A 20960-nucleotide genomic window follows, 5' to 3' on the forward strand; every position below is an offset into this window, starting at 1 on the left:
TAGACATTAAGTTCTCTTATAGTTAATATAAGTGACATCAAAATTAATATTACATTATTGTTAAAAAAATTAAAAGTCTTTAAGTTGTTTAGGTTCTAAAAAAAAAGTCAAAGTTTCGTTGTTATTCAAGATAACTAAACACAGATTCTTACTTAAATTCATATATATATATATATATATATATATATATATATATATATATATTGTAATTTGTCAAGTAATTTTAAAGAAGAGAGAGAAAAAATACAAATCAATTAATTTAATTAAAATAATCGATTTTCAAACTCTTGCAATTCGTTGTGGTGGACCGAAAAAACAATTTCTTCTTGGGTCCACTGAAAATTGAAGTTCATGTGGGTCCCTTTCATAATTGAATATATATTGTTTTAAAAATAATTGATTGTTGATATCCTAAACTGGAAATATGTATGAAAATCTATTTTTAGCGATTTTTTATACTGAAAAAATCAATTTTTTTTAGCATAAATGATAATTTATTATCAATAAAATAATCACTCTTTTTTTGCAAAAAAAAATATTACTCAATCTGTCTCATAATAAATGTCTCAATTAAAATAATATTTTTGGAAAGGCCCTGCTTCTCTCAAAGAGGTTACATTCGCTTGGAGAGTTATTCTAGATATTAATTATTGCTTACTTACTCCAGTTACTTTGTGCAAAAGAAGAGTTCTAGCATTGTCTTAACTACATGGTACATTTTATGTTTTTGTTTGACCTTTAAGAAAGACAGTCTTTACCTATTTCTATCTTGTCCAATGACAATTTGGACTTGAAATGCATTCTTAGTATAACTTGGGCTTTCTTGGGTATTGCCTAATAATGATTTGTCTTCTCATTTTACTTCATTTAGCTCTATCTTCAAAAGAAAAAAAAAATAAAACTCTGTTTTACTCATCATGTTATTTAGCATCTCATGGTATGATCTGTATATTTAGATTTTACGTAACAATTATATTTCTTTTAACTTCATTGATATTACAAACTTGATAAAAAATTTGTTTGTGAATATGATTTAATTAAGGTCAAATTAAGTAGTTTTTAATGTTCCTTTTATGATCAATGTATCGACTATATAATTTTGTTGCTTCTAATATAGTCGTACGAGTTAGAATACTTTTAGTACTAACGATAAAAAAAATAAAAATAAAAAAACCTTATATTTGATTTTTATAAAGTGGTGGTAAATTGAGTTGCATAGATAGATATATAAAAAATATTTAAGAAGAAATTGAGTTGAATATATATATGAAAAGAAAATTAGTTAAGGTTGGAGTGGGTGACGTAAATTGGTCCAGGTGTGGTGATGTAATCATGTGACTTACACGTGGAGTACTAGGCTTTGAGCGTGTGGTTAGATTTTGAAGTTGTAGTTTGAGATGATTAATTAGCAGTGGCAGTGGCAGTGGCAGCATAAAAAGGAAATTAAGCGGAAGCACATTGAAGGTTGTGGAGAGAGAGAGGTGGAGCAGAAGCTGTTGAGTGTTGACAGCTAGAGTCGGCCAATCCAAATTATAGCAGAGGAATACGAGGCGGGTGGAGGGAGAGGAGGAAAGGGGAATAGGGGAATGGGTAAGTATGAAGCAATTAGAGAATGGAAAGTAGGAATGCAATATCCAATATGCAATGCAGTCATGCAGATATAACAACAAAATCCATGTTGAGGAGAACCCGGGGACCTGTCTGCTAGTGGTAGTGTGGTACCCAAACCCAATGAATCCCTCTGGTGAAATTCTCCACAAAGTTATTAAACCAAATAAAATAAAAAAAATAAAAAAGGATTAATGAAAGGAGGATTGTAAGGGGAAATGGTGAGCCTCAATGAAAGTGCCATGAAAGCCATAGGGGACTCTGGAGGGAAGCAGGAGAGAGGCCTGGAGGCTCAAGTCGAGGGCATTAAAAATCAGCAAGTGAGACTGCCACGTCACCTCGTCATGCACAAAAGCCATAACGTACCCCTCGTCCTCCTCGCCTCCACGTGTGCCCACAAAAAACGGCTCTCCACCGAATCTTCCCTCGCCGTACTCATGCACCGTCACCTCTCCGCTCTCCAAATCCACCTTCGCCAAACCGGACACCTTCGGCCACGGTTCAGCCACCGCCAGGTAAGCGAACCGGCTCTTCCTCCCCAACCGCTTCCGGTTCACCATCCCCACCTCCATGTTCATATCGGGGACCACCGCTCGCCGCGTCGACAAACCCGTCCTCAGATTCAGCCTTATCTCGCTCAGCACGCTCCTCAGACTCTCCTCGCTCTCGTTGAAGATGGAATCCGCCGGCGTCATGCACGACCCCAGAACAACCACCTCGTCCGTTTCTGCCTCCTCCCACGCGTTCCAGAGGTGGAAGCAGAACGCGTTCGGCGTCTCCACCCACACCATGCTCGACGCGTCGCTCGCGTATTTGGGGAGAACCCCGAACCGAGATTTCTTCTTGCCGTCGAACATCACCGGGGACCCTCCTTTGATCAGCTCCGCCAGCTTGAACACCACCTGCTGGTCGGGGATGACCACGAAATTCTCGGTGATGGCGAAGTCGTGCGTCATGGTCGGAGAGCCGAGGTTGATTTCGACTTCCGGCGACTTCTTGCCGGCCGGCGAGAAGTGGAAGTATTTGAGGCAGGGGCTGGTGACGTCGTAGCTGAGGGAGAAGAGTTCGCCGGTGGCCGGGTCGATCTTGGGATGCGCGATCATGCTGGACTTGAGTTGATTTTCGAAGCTGTAACGGCCGATTGTTTTGAGGTCGCCGGAGTCCGTGATTTGGACCTCGTAGGGGAGGTCGTCCTCGGACATGGCGAGGAGTTTGCCGTTGAAGAAGACGAGGCCGGCGTTGGCGACGCCGGCGCCGCGGCGGTGGTCGAGGAGGCCGAAGAGGCTGCGCGTGTAGAAGAGAAGCAACCTGGCGATGCCGGAGTGGCCGTGGAGTTGGCCTATGGCTTTGGGGAAGACCGGTTTTCCGAGTTCGCGTTCCTGCAGGAGGCGTTCGGTTTGCGTGAAGCGGCAGGCGTAGGAGGCGGTCCCGTCATTGAATTTAACGGCGTGGAGCATTCCGTCGCCGTCGAAGAGGTGGTGCCCCGCGGTGGGGTTGAACATTGGGTTGGCGCCGTTACGGACGTAGACGCCGTTAAGGGAGCGGGGGATTGTGCCCTCTACGGGGAGGGAACGCGTGACGGGGTGTTCGGGGACGGGGGCGAAGTTTCCGGCGATTTGGACGCGTGGGTCGGTGGTTTTAGGGAGCGGTTTGTGGAGCTCGCGTGCGACCAACGCGGTCTCGAACATGTCAAGGGCTTTTGCGGCGGCTTTTTGGAATGGGTTCCAGCGAGAGTGTTTCCCCGGTGTGGTGGTTTCTTTGGTGATTTGGGGTTGGTTTGGGAAGTGGATCACTGGGGGTGAGTGTAGAGCGCAATCCACCCTTCTAATGCCCTTCTTCTCTACCCTTGTTCCCCTCTTCAATGAGCAACACAACAGAGGCTGAGGGCCTGATGCTGATGGTTTCACCCAACTGCTCCAGTTCACCGTTGCCATGATCATCCAGTTTCTGACCAGTGTGCCTCTTTCGCCTTTGATGTCTTTTTCTTTTTTTTTAATGTTTTATGTCGATAGGACAAACCAAGAAAGATTGAAAGGGAAAGAGATTGAAAGTGAAGCGGGGAAGAAACTGAAATGGAGAGTATAAATAGTGGGGGAGGCCAAGTAAAATAATTCTTATTTTGTTATTTTTATAAAGTCATTATTAAATGTAATAAATAATTCCAAAAAGAGAATTAAATTATATAGATTGTTGTCACTTGTCAGGCTGCATTACTCTTTTTCTTTTAATTCACTAATTATTTAATTTTGGAAGGTCCACCTCAGACATGTAAGAGAAGACCACGTGGTGGATTTGTTTGTGGCTTCCAATTCCAATCTGTACGTGGGTGTGGGGGCAACCGGCCACCGGGATCCGGCTTGGAATTGCAATTCTATTACCCCTGCTCTTTCGGGACATCAAATTCGATCCATTCTACGATGGAAACAACATTTTCTTTTATTCTAACCTTTCAGGGACTATTTGTTTCCATTTTTATCAATCACATTTTTTTAGAATATTATCATTTAGGATATTATTTTAAGGAATATTTATAAATGTGTTTGGTAACATTTTAATATTTTCAGAATTATTTTTAGATTTTAAATTAATAAAACAAAAGTTTAATAAAAAACTTATAAAAATATAACTTTCCATATTTCTACGAGAATACAATTTCTTATTTTTTACCATGAGAATAAAAATAAAGTAAACCATGGTATAATTATTTTCTCGAGAATAAATTATATTCACAAATAACTTTAGACAAACAAGAAAATATGATATTCCCAATACCATAATCTTGACTTTAATCCGTGAAATAAACTCTTTCCAAGTCTTCGTATATTTATTTTAATTCTTTGATCATCACCCCTCAAGTAATTCTAAAAAAAATACCTTCAATTTAATCAGCACAGGGCAGTATATAATAAATTTTATATTTTTAACACAGGAAAAAAATATTTAAGACTTTTTCAATTTTTAATTAATATCGAATAGTAATTGTCAAAAAAAAAAAATCTAAACCCATAGTTTCGTGATTCATTTTTGTTTTTGTTTTGTACAATGATGACAAATGTTAGAACTTTAAATTTTGTAGATACTACCACTTGGCTAATCTAGATAGTTCATAATTTGGATTAAAAAAAATAAGATTTTGATTTAAATTTTATAGATGAAAAAAAATATCGGAAGAAGAAGCCCCATTAAAAAATAACCAATAAAGTATTGTGCCATAAATTAGTTATTAGGAAGAGCACTGATACTTTACAAAAAAGAGTATTACTTTTTTTTATTTTTTTTATTTCTAACATCTAAATTAAAATATTTTTTTATATAAAAACTTAATTCATATTATCTCATATATTAAAATATTTTTAATTAATGTATGTTCTCTTAATTTATAAGTAAAATATATTAATTATAAACTCTTTAAAGAACATGCACTCTAACTAATTAAAATATATATATATATATATATATATATATATATATATATATTGTATTATTTATCTTTCTAATTTAATATATATATATATATATAACAAAATTATTGTTGTCAATTAAGGAAGGTGTATTGGATTGAATTTTTTAAAAAAAACTTTGTAGAAATATAATGACTTTTATGATTTAAAAAAAAGTTAATCAAAATCTTGTAATATAGATTTTAATAGATTTGGATCTCAAAAGTTTATAAGATTTTAAAAGATTTCATTTGATTTTGAAAGATAATATGTTTCTTTTAAATAATAAAATTAATAAAAAAATAACATAAATGATAAAATTTGAATAAAAATACATTTTAGGAATGTAATGACTTTTAATATTTTTTTTAAAAAAGAATCAAAATTTTGTAATGTAGATGTTAAAGGATTTTCATCTCAATATTTTATTAAATTTCAAAGGATAATATAAAACTTTTTTTAAAAAATTAATTAATAAAAAATAACATAAATGACAATGTTTGAATTAAAAATTAATTAATAAATTTTTAAATCTTTTAATAAATAATTGGTCCTTATTTCATGATCTTTTAATTAATATTTTCTATATACAGTTTTTTATACATTTATATTTTTCCATTCACATTATTGAATTTGAACAATATGTTTAAATTTATGAGATTCATTAATCGATAGAGTTGTCAAAATATATTTTTAATGTATGTTTAAAATTTTGATATTTTAATATTAAATTTTATTAAAAATAAACATTTGTTAAATTATAATAATTTAAAATTTTAATAATTAAAAAAATAATTTTAAATATTAATAATTAAAAAACAAATATTGATAAATTATACATCAATAATGATAGATAAAATATAACAAAAAAATATCAATTTTTTAAAAAATAAAGAAATTAATGAGAGATGAACAAAACAATAAAAAGAATATGAGATAGATAAAATCTGAGAAGAGAGGAAGCGAGCAGGCGAAGGGAGAAAGAGAGAGAGAAAAAATGAGAGAGAGCTAGAGAGGAAAAAGTGAGTAAAAATAGCCAAAACAAAAAATCATGTAAAATTTCAAAGATTTTAATAAAATTATTGAATGAATGAATTATATATAAATTTTAATATTAAAAAAAAAGTCTAACAAAACTCATTTTTTAAAATAATTTATTGAAATCTCTATATTTTTTAATACTAATAAATTTTTTTAAGTGAAATTTTTTTTAATTAAATACTACCATATTTTAACATATTTCTAAAAAAATCATGATTATATTAATTAAATATCATTAAATTTTTATATATTTTTAAAAAATTTTAATTGTCTTAATTGAATACCACATCTTTTATATATATATATATATATATGAACAAAGATAGTATAATTATAAATAATAAAAAAATATGTCTGCCTCCATAAATAAAAATAAATACATAAGAAAATGGAAAATATAAAAAAAAACTCATTAAATGAGTGTAAATCACCCTTTAATATGTTATTAATATTTGAATTCATGTATTCATTTACTAGTTATTATATATTTATTTATCATATATAAATTTAATTTTTATCTGAAATTAGTGATTTTTAAAATTGTTATTTTATAAAAATTTATATAAAAAAATGTTTAATTTTTTTTATTGAAATATAAACAAATTTCTTAAAATAAGAAAACTTTAAAGGATTATTTTAAATTTTTATTTATTTAATAAATTGTAGTATTGATTACTAATTAGTGAGATGTTTAATAGAATGAGAGCTTTTAAATGCAAACTTTTTATTAGGTATTCTAAAAGGACAATTGATTTAGCGATGTTATATATTAATTAATTAATTAATTTATTATACGATGATATGTAAGAATGTCTCTAGGTCTCTTAAGAGTTGAGACCTTTACTACATTATGATTATTCTTTTCAAGATCGTTTGTCTGTAAAACTTATGACTTAAATTCAAAACCTTGAGACTTGAGGATCGGATCAATTACTGTACTAATTGGACCACAAACGTTGATGATCTTATTAATATTTAAATTCATATATATTTTTATCAATTATTGTAGTATTTATCATTATTCTTGTTATAGCCACTTTAAGTTTTTATACATAAATTGTGAAACTTAATAATTATTTCATTCTCATAAGTTTAAACAAACATAATAATTACATATTAAATTTGTTTAAACTTATGAGAATGAAATATTTTAACAATCAAATTTAGTTTTTAAATTGAAGACTCTTGATTAATGAAATTGTGTATTATTTGAATAATTCAGATTTTGAGTTTTAAACTATTATTTTTAAAGAAATTATTAGAATAAATAAAAATATTATTAAAATGTTTTTTTTAATTTATCTATTTCTTTTAAATAAATATTCATGGATACTGTGAATACTTGTGGATGTTAAAAAAATACGTAAATATTCACTTAATAAATACTCTCACAAATATAAAAATAGATACAAGGTAAATATTTATCCAAAGAGGTAAATAATATGGAGCTACTACCTATACTTGTCCCACTCCTTTGACATCCCTATGTGTTGCCCTCATGATCGTCATCATAACTATTGTTGCTATCACTATGTTATCACCACCACTATTATATTGTTGTCACCATAACTGTTGGAATAAAGGGAGCAACAACTTTATTTTTTCATTTATTTAATAATTTGTATTAATTAGTTGTACATTTAATAGAAAGATAAATGATTTCAAATGTATATTTTTAATAGGTATTGGGAAAAGATAATGGATTTTAATGATGTTATTAATATTTGAATTAAAAAAAATAAGATTTTTATTTAAATTTTATAGATGAAAAAAAATATCGTAAGAAGAAGCCCCATTAAAAAATAACCAATAAAGTATTGTGCCATAAATTAGTTATTAGGAAGAGCACTGATACTTTACAAAAAGAGTATTACTTTTTTTTTTTCTAACATCTAAATTATAATATATTTTTTTATATAAAGACTTAATTCATATTATCTCATCTATTAATCATTTTTATATTAAAATATTTTTAATTAATGTATGTTTTCTTAATTTATAAATAAAATATATTAATTATAAACTCTTTAAAGAACATGCACTTAATTATTTAAAGAAAAATATATATCAAATAAGAGAGATAAATAGTACAAGATATGCATTAATTTGTTAAAAGATATATAAATATATATATAAATATATATATATATATATATATAATAAAATTATTGTTGTCAATTAAGGAGGGTGCATTGAATTGAATTTTTTTTAAAAGACTTTGTAGGAATGTATTGACTTTTAAGATTTAAAAAAAAATCAAAATCTTGTAATATATATTTTAATAGATTTGGATCTCAAAAATTTATAAGATTTTAAAAGATTTCATTTGATTTTGAAAGATAATATGATTTCTTTTAAATAATATAATTAATAAAAAATAACATAAATGATAACATTTGAATAAAAAAAAATTAGGAATGTAATGACTTTTAATATTTTTTTTAGAAAAATAATCAAATTTTTGTAATATAGATGTTAATTAATTTTCATCTCAATATTTTATTAAATTTCAAAGGATAATATAATTTTCTTAAAAAAATTTAATTAATAAAAAATAACATAAATGACAATGTTTGAATAAAAAAATAATTAATAAAATTTTTAATCTTTTAATAAATAATTGATCCTCATTTCATGATCTTTTAATTAATATTTTTTATATACAATTTTCTATACATTTATATTTTTCCATTCACATTATTGAATTTGAACAATATGTTTAAATTTATGATGTTCATTAATCGATAAAGTTGTCAAAATATATTTAAAATTTTGATATTTTAATATTAAATTTTATTATAAATAAACATTTGTTAAATTCTAATAATTTGAAAATTTAATAATTAAAAATAATAATTTTAAGTATTAATAGTTAAAAATAAATATTGATAAATTATACATCAATAATGGTAGATAAAATGTAACAAAAAAATATCAATAGATAATAAATAAATAAAAAGACAAAGAAATAAATGAGAGATGAACAAAAACAGTAAAAACAAATATGAGATCGAGAAAATATGAGAAGAGAGTGAGTGAGAAGGAGAAGGGAGAAAGAGAAAAAAAAAATGAGAGAGAGCTAGAGAGGAAAAAGTGAGTAAAAAAAGTGAGGGAGACAAAAATGAGAAGAAATAGACGAAACAAAAAATCATGTAAAATTTCAAAGATTTTAATAAAATTATTGAATGAATGACTTATATATATAAATTCTAATATTAAAAAAAAGTCTAACAAAACTCATTTTTTAAAATAATTTATTGAAATCTCTATATTTTTTAATACCAATAAATTTTTTTAAGTGAAAAAAGTTTTAATTGAATACTACCATATTTTAACATATTTCTAAAAAAATCATGATTATCTTAATTAAATATCATTAAATTTTGATATATTTTTAAAAAAACTTAATTGTCTCAATTGAATACCACATCTTATATATATATATATATATATATATATATATATATATATATATATATATATATATATATATATATATATATATATATATATGAACAAAGATAGATAATTATCAGAAAAATAAATATGTCTGCCTCCAAAAATAAAAATAAATACATAAGAAAATGGAAAATATAAAACAACTCATTAAATGAGTGTAAATCACCCTTTAATATGTTATTAATTTGAATTCATGTATTCATTTACTAGTTATTATATATTTATTTATTATATATAAATTTAATTTTTATCTGTAATTAGTGATTTTGAAAATTGTTATTTTTTACAAATTTATATAAAAAAATTTTAAATTTTTTTTATTGAAATATAAACAAATTTCTTAAAATAAGAAAACTTTAAAGGATTATTTTAAATTTTTATTTATTTAATAAATTGTAGTATTGATTACTAATTAGTGAGATGTTTAATAGAATGAGAGCTTTTAAATGCAAACTTTTTATTAGGTATTTGAAAAGGACAATTGATTTAGCGATGTTATATATTAATTAATTAATTAATTTATTATATGATGATACTTGTAAGAATGTCTCTAGGTCTCTTAAGAGTTGAGACCTTTATTACATTATATGATTATTCTTTTCAAGATCGTTTGTTTTATCAAACTTATGACTTAAATTTAAAATCTTGAGACTTGAGGATCGAATCAACTACTGTACTAATTGGACCACAAATGTTGGTGATCTTATTAATATTTAAATTTATGTATATTTTTATCAATTATTGTAGTATTTATCATTATTCTTGTTATAGCCACTTTAAGTTTTTATACATAAATTGTGAAACATAATAATTATTTCATTCTCATAAGTTTAAACAAACATAATAATTACATATTAAATTTGTTTAAACTTATGAGCATGAAATATTTTAACAATCAAATTTAGTTTTTAAATTGAAGACTCTTGATTAATGAAATTGTGTATAATATTTGAATAATTCAGATTTTGAATTTTAAACTATTATTTTTAAAGAAATTATTAGAATAAATAAAAATATTATTAAAATGTTTTTTTTAATTTATCTATTTCTTTTAAATAAATATTCATGGATACCTGTGAATACTTGTGGATGTTAAAAAAATACGTAAATACTCACTTAATAAATACTCTGACAAATATAAAAATAGATACAAGGTAAATATTTATCCAACTAGGTAAATAACAAGGAGCTACTACCTATACCTGTCCCACTCCTTTGACATCCCTATGTGTTGCCCTCATGATCGTCATCATAACTATTGTTGCTATCACTATGTTATCACCACCACTATTATATTATTGTCACCATAACTGTTGGAATAAAGGAAGCAACAACTTTATTTTTTCATTATTTAATAATTTGTATTAATTAGTTGTACATTTAATAGAAAGAAGTATATTTTTAATAGGTATTGGGAAAAGATAATGGATTTTAATGATAATATTAATATTTGAATTCATGTATATTCATTTATTTATTATTATAATTTTATTTATTATATTTATAAGTTTAATTTAATTTTAAAAATAAAATATTACATTTAAAAACATTAAGAGTCAATTTGGTCCAAACGAGAAAAGGAAAGGAGTTTTAATGAAGGAAATGAGAGGAAAAAAAATATTTGTTTGTTTGAGAATAGGGGTATGAAGCTAACTTTTTTTAGGTTCATAAGGAGAGACATTTTAAAAATTATTTTATATTTATATCCTTATAATTTTAAATTCAAAAATACAAGTAGGAATATTTTGGATGTTGTATATTAAAAATGTTTTAAATTTTTTCCCTAACTCTAAATTCTTCCAATATAGGAGAGAAACTAAAATTAGATGAGAAAAGATTTTTCTCCCCCTTCAATAACATTTTTTCTCTCTTAAAAATTGAATCAAATAAGAAAAAAAAAATTCTCTCACCTCCAACCAAACATTTTGTAAAAGCATTAATATTTAATTATTGTTTCATTTATCATTTACAATCACATGTATATAAATTTGATACTCTTTCCTATCTTTACTAAAAGACACAATTTAAGGGGAGATGTTTTCACATTCTCACTTTTTGAACTACAAACCTAAATATTTTTTCTTTAATTTTTTTAATACACACTATTTCCATTTTATTTTATCTATTTATTTAATCTTATTAACTGTCCATATATATTATCTACTTTCTTTTATATGTATATCTAAAATAAATTTTAATATTTTAAAATAAGTTATTAATAGTTAAAGGAACATTATATTACAATTTAAAATACTTATTATGAATTTAAAATATAATTTATTTATTTGAATAATATTATTTATTGTGAACATGAATTATAATATGAATTGTGTATTCAAAATATTTATTTATATAAATTTAACTTGATAAAAATATTTATCTTATGGAACCTACAAACTAAATTCCAATTAGAATAAAACATATAAAACTAATAAAAAATTTAAATTACATTTATCAAAATTATGTAGAAATTATTGAGTTTCCTTTAGCATCAGGTCTTGGACGAAATTATCTACTATTAGATTTTGTAAAACAAAAGATACCACATATATTGATGGAAGAGGCATGACCAAGGGTCCTACCTCTAGGATTACTGATTTAAGTTAGAAAGATCCAAGATAATTGGATCCATAATGAAGTTAGTGGACTTAAGCTCATCTTGAGTTATATGTTACAAAATACTTAGGCCTAATACCTCTCGTACACTTTTGTATATATATATTTTTTTCATTTTAGGCCTTGTATTTTTGGGCCAAGTAGAGTAAACCATTTTAATATAATTTATCTTCTGTAATTTAGGACTTAGGAAGTGCAACTTATTTTTTGGGCTAAGGATTAATAATTGAATTGGACTGGATTGCACATGTGACTAGCCAAAGTGAGCACATAATGTAATCAAATTCAAATTCAATTTGTTAATCACATAGTTTCCATTTAAGTCATATTTTTCCCTACTTACCATATAGACTCCTCTTATAGGCTAGAACAAATTTTAAATCTAGAAGCACATGGTGCACATAATAAGTTGGAGCCAAAATTTGATTTTAAATTCTTGACCATCCAACTCACCTAGTTAAGCAACCATGGTTCGTTTTGACTCATGCTTAGTCTAATTTGTTCTACAAACTTCTTAACTTTATATAAAATCATTTGCTACATGTATCCATCACTTGAGTAGTATATGAGATTTTCACTTATGAAAATTCTCTCTCATTCTTGAGTCACCTTGGAAAATTTTCTAGAAACACATGGAGCACATTACAAGTTGGAGGCAAAATTTGAATTCAAATTCTTGATTGTCCAACTCACCTAGTTAAGCAACCATATGGTTCATTTCGACTCATGCTTAGCCTAATTTGCTCCATAAACTTCCTAACTCTATATAAGATCACTTGTTACATGTATCCATCACTTGACTAGTATATGAGATTTTCATTTATGAAAATTCTCTCTCATTACTATGTCACCTAGGAAAATTTTCTCCTTAAATTCTTTCATCAAGAAATTTCTCCTTATGACAAAAATATCCCTCTTGCTCATCTCTCCCTTGAGAGTAGCACGCCTTCCTCTTCTTATTCTCTCCATCTTTGAGTTTTTTATTTGAATTTTGGATCCATGGGAAAAAACTTGAAGGAGTTTGGAGTTGTTACGAAGAAACGCCTACCATTCTCCTTAAGAATTCTATCAAAAGGTCTAAAATATAGCTATTTTATTTCAAGTATAAAAAATCTCAAATTTTGAATCAACCCTATATGCATTGAGTAGTATGCTTAAGATTTTAAATTAAAATTAAAAAAATTTAGAATTAGACAAACCATCATATGACAGATCATAGTTATGGTAAAAACAATTAATTTTACTATAAAATCATTTTTTATTGGCAATTTTGGCCTTAGATTAAGACTTTTTAAAAGATATACTATCAATTTACAAATCATCTAATGAAACTCTTGTAAATTTCACTTATTAATAATATATTAAAGTTGAGTAATGTATTAAGATGACAATATTAAAGAATGTGTTATCAACATTTAAAAAAATTCAAATTAGAAATAATAAAAAAAAGACGAGACTTTAAATTAAAATATAGAATGCATTTTTATCATATTTATTTTATTACATATTTATTTTAAATAAGCTCAAGTTCTAAACAACAAAATTTAATAACATTCAACTTTATTCCACTTAATTTTATCAATCCAAACACACATGAGATTGTTGATTAGCCTTCTCAAAACACATATTCCAAACGAATTTTAGTTAGGAGATCATTAAGCATGGTCTTTAAAGTTGGTGTCTACTCTTTAGAATTACCATAATTTATTTTTTCATTTTGTCTATATTAGTTTGTTGTAATTTTCTAATTTTTCTTCCTACATCTTAGATTTCTTGAATATGATAATTTACGAGTCAAATAAGGCACATTGACGCTCATAAATAGTAGGATGAAAATGAGATTGACAGAGAAATGAGAGGAGACACACAATAAGTAATATCTCATTTTGTAATTAACTAAATCTCTTGATCCCGTGATCATAAGACTTGTTTTGAAATACAAAAAATTAACTTGATTCTCTCTTATATGATTCTCATCAATAATAAAATAATATTTTGTCAACAAAAATCATTTTATATGAATACAAATTAATTTTTATTTGACAGATTTAAAGACACTATATAACTAGTAATGTTTATAAAAAATATATATATAATTTGGTGTTTATTTATTTTTTAATTTTTCAGTTAATTATATCAGTTGGTTGTCTCAAATATGGGAGGATCAAGAAGCGTAGGAACAGAACATGTGTGTTATACACTCATTTGTTTACGACCACGATTCTTAGTCACATCATTAATAAGTACATGCTATAGTCACCCAAATACAGAGACACTTTAAATGCCACGGACCTCACTGTTTTTCTTCCTTCCTTCCTTCTCCTGCTAGCTACTTCATACAAAACTATATAATATATGATGTGGCCCATGCAAATGGATTACTACCTATTAATGTACCTGGCCCCCCTTGTTTTCTTCAGCTCAGAGATATTGATCAGAATCAACTCCTTAACCAAAACTATTACCACTAGCCACTTGGTATTCATAATTACCGTGAAAATGGGTTAAATTAATTCAATTACACTTTATATTAGACCAGAATTTACCTCACATTTTTTAATTTAAGATTGAGTCTAATTTATTTATTAAATAAACATTAAATAGTCTATGCTTATGACAAAACAAATGTCTATTCTTTGACGGTGTAAAGATTTTTATATTTCTCCGTCAAATGTTAAATTTATTATTTTTTATAATAATTACTTTATAAATCATATTAACGATAATTTTTTATTAATTGGTAAAGTAAAAATATTGACATTATATATAAATTAAATTATTTATTAAATACAAGTTTTCTAATGGACTTAAAAGTCAAATTTGGTTTATTTTAAAACGTCCAACCTAATCTTAATGTTTATTTAAATTTTTGCTTTGTAATAAAACCTTTTACTAGGCTCACAAACCTCTCTCTATATAACTCGATGGATATAATTAATTTTATACATAAGCTAATGAGTTTATTTTAAAAAAAATAGAATGCATAAAACATTATAGTATAATAATAACAACAATATTATTTAAATATGCATGATAGACTTAAAAAATATTTCTTAATTAAATGATTTGTCGAGCGGCTTATTTGACTAAATAAATCTTTAAAATTAAATATCTTAATTTAACTTATCTAATAAATAAACTTCATATAACCTAGACCTATTGTAACCTAGGTCATAGCCGCATATATAGGTTTCTAGGAGTTACTACATATCCCTTTCTCATCCCAAATTATTAAAATAATTATCAACTATATAGAATTATACATCTATATAAGTACAAACAAAATATTTGTATAGAAGGTTAATAAAGTAACCTCTATAGTTTATTGAAAAGTTCAATTGTATTGTACTCAAGTACATCACTTTTTTTACATATAAGATTTGAATTTTTATTTTTATAGCCTTTTATAAAAAATTTTCTCCTAAACTCCCAGAATAATCAATTCTGTGTCACTAATATTATTAAATTATTAAAATTAGCCCTTGGTATCTTAATTCGTCAACATTATTTTTTTATGAAAATATTTTTGCACGGCCAGAGTCTATCATAAATTTAGAATTTGTTTGAATATGAGTTTAAAATCTTTTTTAAGAATTTTTTACTGAAAAAAATCGTTATTATTAATAGAATTTTTTTAAAAAAAATACTTCTAATTTGTATTCAAATATTTTTATTATAAGGATCAATGGCACTCACGTAAAATTCATTATCGGTCTTGTACATGGTGTGAAAGGGAAACCATCATAGTCATAGTGATGGACTCACGACTCTTCCCACCTCGTAATCTTCTTTCTATATAGAAAAAATTAGGAGATAAAACACTTAAAATGAATTTACATTTACATCACTCTGGCAAGGGAGATGATGAGTGGGAACAAGGACCTATATGTGAATTGTGTGATGCAAAATTTTGTCTTACTCAATTTGACCAACTTCATGGGATTATTTATTTATTTATTTATTTTTTTATGAGTAATTATGCTAGAAAAGAAACCGTGAATATCAGGATTATGAAAAAATTATGACAACTCAAGTAAATTTAAATTTAATAAGGAATACATTTACTTATATTAGAGTCAGACATTGAAAAAAAGAGTTAGACATTGAAATCTATATAGTCTATATATATTTTCTGTTTCATTTTCTCTTTTGTCTATTTTTTTATTGCTTAAATGTGATTTTTTTTAGAAGGCGGAGAAAGGCAAACAAAATAAAAGCAAGTGATTTGAATCCTAGAATTAGATATTTAGCCTGTTATATATCATTGTTGATCAAATTATTGTATAAATAAATATATAATAATCCTTTTAATTGATTTTTATTAAACATGTCTTCAAATTTGAACATTAATTAAGGAATAAAAGGATTAGTAATTGATTTGGTTTTATAAAAAGAGACAGCGGATATCTGACTTAGATAAAATCGATGATTAGATTGATGAAGCGCATATATTAACGTAAATTTTATTTAGAAGAAACAAATTATCATAATGTTAGACATTACATATGATTGACAGACAACATAGATAATTTTTCTCATATATATACCAGTATATTTGTTTATTAATATAATACGAATCATCCTATTTACATAAGTTTACAATATTAATTTGAGAAATTTTGAGATATCATTATTATTTGAGAGGTATCGATATAGTTTTAATTATAATTTTATTTTATATAATTTTTATTTTTAATAATTTATTCATATAATATTTTATATTTTAAAATTTTTTCTATACTTTCTTGAATATTTTAATTTTTCATTTTTTTAAAATTATTTATTCATTTTATTTTCATTTTATATGTTGTAATTTCTTTTGTAATAATATTATTATACACTTAAATAGATTAATTTTAATGATTTTTTAGTATTTTTTTTTGTCTCTTCACGTTAAATTTTTGAATTTCTATATTGTAATTTTAATAGTTTTTTACTTATATTATTTGTTAACTCTATTCTTTTTTTAATATTTTATAACATTATTTTAATCTTTCAATTTAATCTCTATAATTTTTTCTTACTTTTTATTTTAAAAATAATTTTAATTATTCATTTTGTAATTAAATTAACTTTTTTAAAGATTTTTTATGAGTTTACACAGTAAAATGTACTAAAATCCCACCATCTTTGAGTAGGAACTCCCTATTAATTTATATTAATTGTTCTAATTTTTTATATAAAATATATATATTAAAAAGGACAATGACGAATAACGACTAACTGTTAAGCATATATAAATACATATGGTGATATAAATATCAATTAATTTTGGTTAAAAAGTCTATATCGGGGTTGCTTGTCAAATTATCCATAACATAATTTGTGTTATATTATTCCAAAAAAATTGACATATATAGCAATAGCAGCAATGAAAGTAACAAATATGTATATTGAGCCTTAGTACAACATAGAGGTCCCCCACAATTGGTCGTGAATAAATGTGTGAAGAAGCGAATTCAAGCGGTTGAATTGAGAGAGAGACGACATTAATGCCTCATAACGGATGGGGCGGGTAATTGGTTAACCATTTTGGACTTTTGTGGGCACATCTGTTGAGGATTCTGGATGCCATTCAAAGACAAAGCCATGGGAGCCATTTTCAAGGGCCATTCGACAAACAATTTATGATAGCCAACAATTAATGATCCATCATCCATGGCTATATCACCACTGTTTCTTCAAGTTTCCAATGGAAAACGAACCCATTCAACTAGATATTGTAGTGCACATGGAAGAGACCACCCTCTACTTTTCATTGCCAATACAAACCCTACTTTGTCCTCTACTATTTTGTTTTTTCTTTTACATTTTTTAGTTCCAATATTATTCTATAGCTAATGTATAGTTACCAAAGTAAAAGACGAATTTCTTTTCCTTACTTTCATTTTCATCGATGATGACATGAAATAATATCAGGGAAATTAATTGATAACGACACTTGAAAATTGATGGGTATAACTTTGTTCGTTTCTTATCTGAACCAGAATCATGAGTTAATTAGCTTTAAGTCTGAAAATCTTGTTGCCAACAAAGTATCCTAGAAAGCTTTCTAGTTGTTTCTGATTCAAGAAACAAATTTTATTTATATATATTATTTTCCATAAACATCTTAACTATTATTATGATGCTGATGGAGTGGCAGGCGAAACGTTTCAAACATATATGTGAGTATATTCTAACAAAACAGCTTAATATATTCGTCCATATATTCATGTTGTCATTTTCGTTAGCAAATTATCAAGTGAAGATATTTCCCCACCGATAGCATTCTCGGTAGTAATGATCCTCACTTGGATATAAGAATATCTTATTATGAAGAAATGTTCAACGTGTTCTAATTTTATATTTTTAAAAGAAATTTGTTTGTTCTTGCATTTATGAACAACAAACCGTAACTGATAAAATTCAAAGGGATTAATTAATTTCGATATATTGTTTGATCGTTGATTGCTGGCTATATATGCACGTAAAATCCATATTCCAATTTGTTTAAAATTCAAACGTAATTGGAATTCTGCAGTAGCAGGTCTTTCCAAAGTTGAAGAAGTGTTCGCACAATGATGTTCGAGAGACTAACTCAGAAGCATAAGATTACTCTACCTTTTCGTACATTTCTTGTAATTTGAGAGGGAGATACAAAGACAAAAAAGATAAGTGTAGAATAAGACAAGAGTTGTAATGAAAAGAGATAAAGAGACGGTGATGTAATGAAAACAGATAAAGAGAAAAAAAAAATGTGGTGTGAAAAAAAATATTATAAAAATTTGTTGTGACAATACTGTATCATTATTCAGTAAAGAATAATGCTGTAGAAGTTGGTATTGACTTTTTTTTTTATTGTGCAAGTACAAAAAGAGGTAAAATATTGCCTTTGTCAATTTTGTAAAATTGTTAAGATGGCAATCAAAGGATGTGTTAACTGATAATAAATGCAACATATAACAAAACAAATGAAAGGAAAGATAATGACAGCAACTTCAGCAAGTAACTAAAAGAGAGTAAGAGGCTAAGAGCTTATGTATTCCAGTTACAACAGTGTACATGTGGAGTCTTACCAACCAATCTTCTTTCTTTGACTTTAACTTCTCCAAACTAGATTATGATTTTTATTTATGTTAGTCTCCATTCAACTTCAAATTCAACATGTAATTTTTTTTATTATCACCAGAGTGTTGATATCAACTGACGCGGAATTGTTCGAGTGATTTCAAACTTGAATTTTAAATATAAAGTTATATTAAATATTTTAATAAACTTTTTTTGTCATTCATACTATTTTTAAAGTTCTACTCAAACTGATCAAACATAATTACTTCCAATAAATATATTTGTAGTTTATAATAAAAACAAGTATTTTTCTTTTATAACACTAGCTTATATTCAAGCGAGAATTAAAGACATAAGCTCAATCAACTCACATCATTTTCAAAAATTTAAACACAATGAATTTTTCTTTCATCACGATGTGGAAATATGTTTAATGCAAGGGCTTTGTTGAGATTATAAAGAACGGTATCGTGTAACAAGCAAAGGTGTTCAATAGGTGAATAGAACCGCATATCATGGGGGCATTACACAGCTTGTATATTTATTATGCAGTATTGTATTGTACTCCTTATGTTCTGTTTTCTCTGTATTTTGTGGTTGGGTACTTGTTGCTTGGTGTCATTATATTGTATCAAATTGAAATATCCTTAACAACATATTGGAATATGTATTTTGCGTGAAAACATTTTTGTAGTCATTATATTGCTAGTAGAATTTTTTTGAAAATACTCTACAAACAATATATTCTATCAAATTAAAACTCATCAAGTTTTTCAGTGAAAGCATCATCCTCAACTACTAAAATAATTTTACTAAGTTGAAAATATCATGATCTTCTCAAGTGCATCGATGTAAACTTTTGACATCTTTCCTATTTAATGTTCAAAGATATTTTTAGTGTTGATAATGTTACTTAAAGACTCTTTAAGGAGATCTTGAAATTAAAGGCTTAAAAAAAATAAATTTACACCATCTTCTAACATCTCTTGGTGACAAGCTGGTTAGCTTAACCATGAAATTAAGATATAGTCGATGACTTCTAAATTCAAGCTTGAATCGTAACATATAAATTAATGTCTATGCAAAGAATGTCGGCATTATAGAAATTTTAACAAATTTTCAAAAATTCTCAAAAAAATATTTTAACATCGGTTTAAATGGTGCAAGTTAGGTATGTATTGACTTTGATTTAAGAAATTAACTCCTTTTTTTGAGTTTGTTTTGAGATCAAGGTTTCCTTCCCATTTATCAAGGTTGATTAAGACTGCGTTTTTGTGTGGAGGAATGCTTATTGTTATGGTTTAGAGATTGTTCTTCAATGACTTTATAACAACTTATGGATGTTATAAGATCTCTCCTTTTTGTTATTATTATCTTTCTTTGAATCAACATAAACCTTCATGGCATGGTGGAGCACGGTATTGCTCTCAAGGTGTTAATGGATAGCCATCCAAGGATAACATTGTAGGTAGAGGGACAATCGACCATAAGGAGTTTTACCCTGATGAATTGGCCACAAGGCTTTCTTTGAGGGTAACATGTAACTCAGCATGTAATCCTTAGTAGGAAGAGATCATTTTTTGGTATGCCTATCTAAGGTTTTTTTTTTTTTTTTTTTTTTACCTTCGCAATCAATTTGTTAATTTTGATAATAATTATTGGAAGAAAAAACACATTAAAACTGATTTCTAATTGGTTGATACTATAAAGTGTTTTATATCAAAAGTGCATATCCCTTAAAATCAT

The 20960-nt window shown here is 26.8% G+C and overlaps 1 protein-coding gene across 1 annotated transcript; it reads right to left on the reverse strand.

The window, feature by feature from the left end:
• Positions 1–1613: 1613 nt before the first annotated feature.
• Positions 1614–3667, reverse strand: LOC109789738 (9-cis-epoxycarotenoid dioxygenase NCED3, chloroplastic). The gene has a single exon (XM_020348770.3). It carries the CDS (start codon positions 3546–3548, stop codon positions 1800–1802), a length of 1749 nt encoding a protein of 582 aa, XP_020204359.2. The 5' UTR covers positions 3549–3667; the 3' UTR covers positions 1614–1799.
• Positions 3668–20960: the final 17293 nt, after the last annotated feature.

This window comes from Cajanus cajan, chromosome 2, assembly GCF_000230855.2.
Source record: "Cajanus cajan strain Asha chromosome 2, NIPB_CcT2T_4, whole genome shotgun sequence".
NCBI lineage: Eukaryota > Viridiplantae > Streptophyta > Magnoliopsida > Fabales > Fabaceae > Cajanus > Cajanus cajan.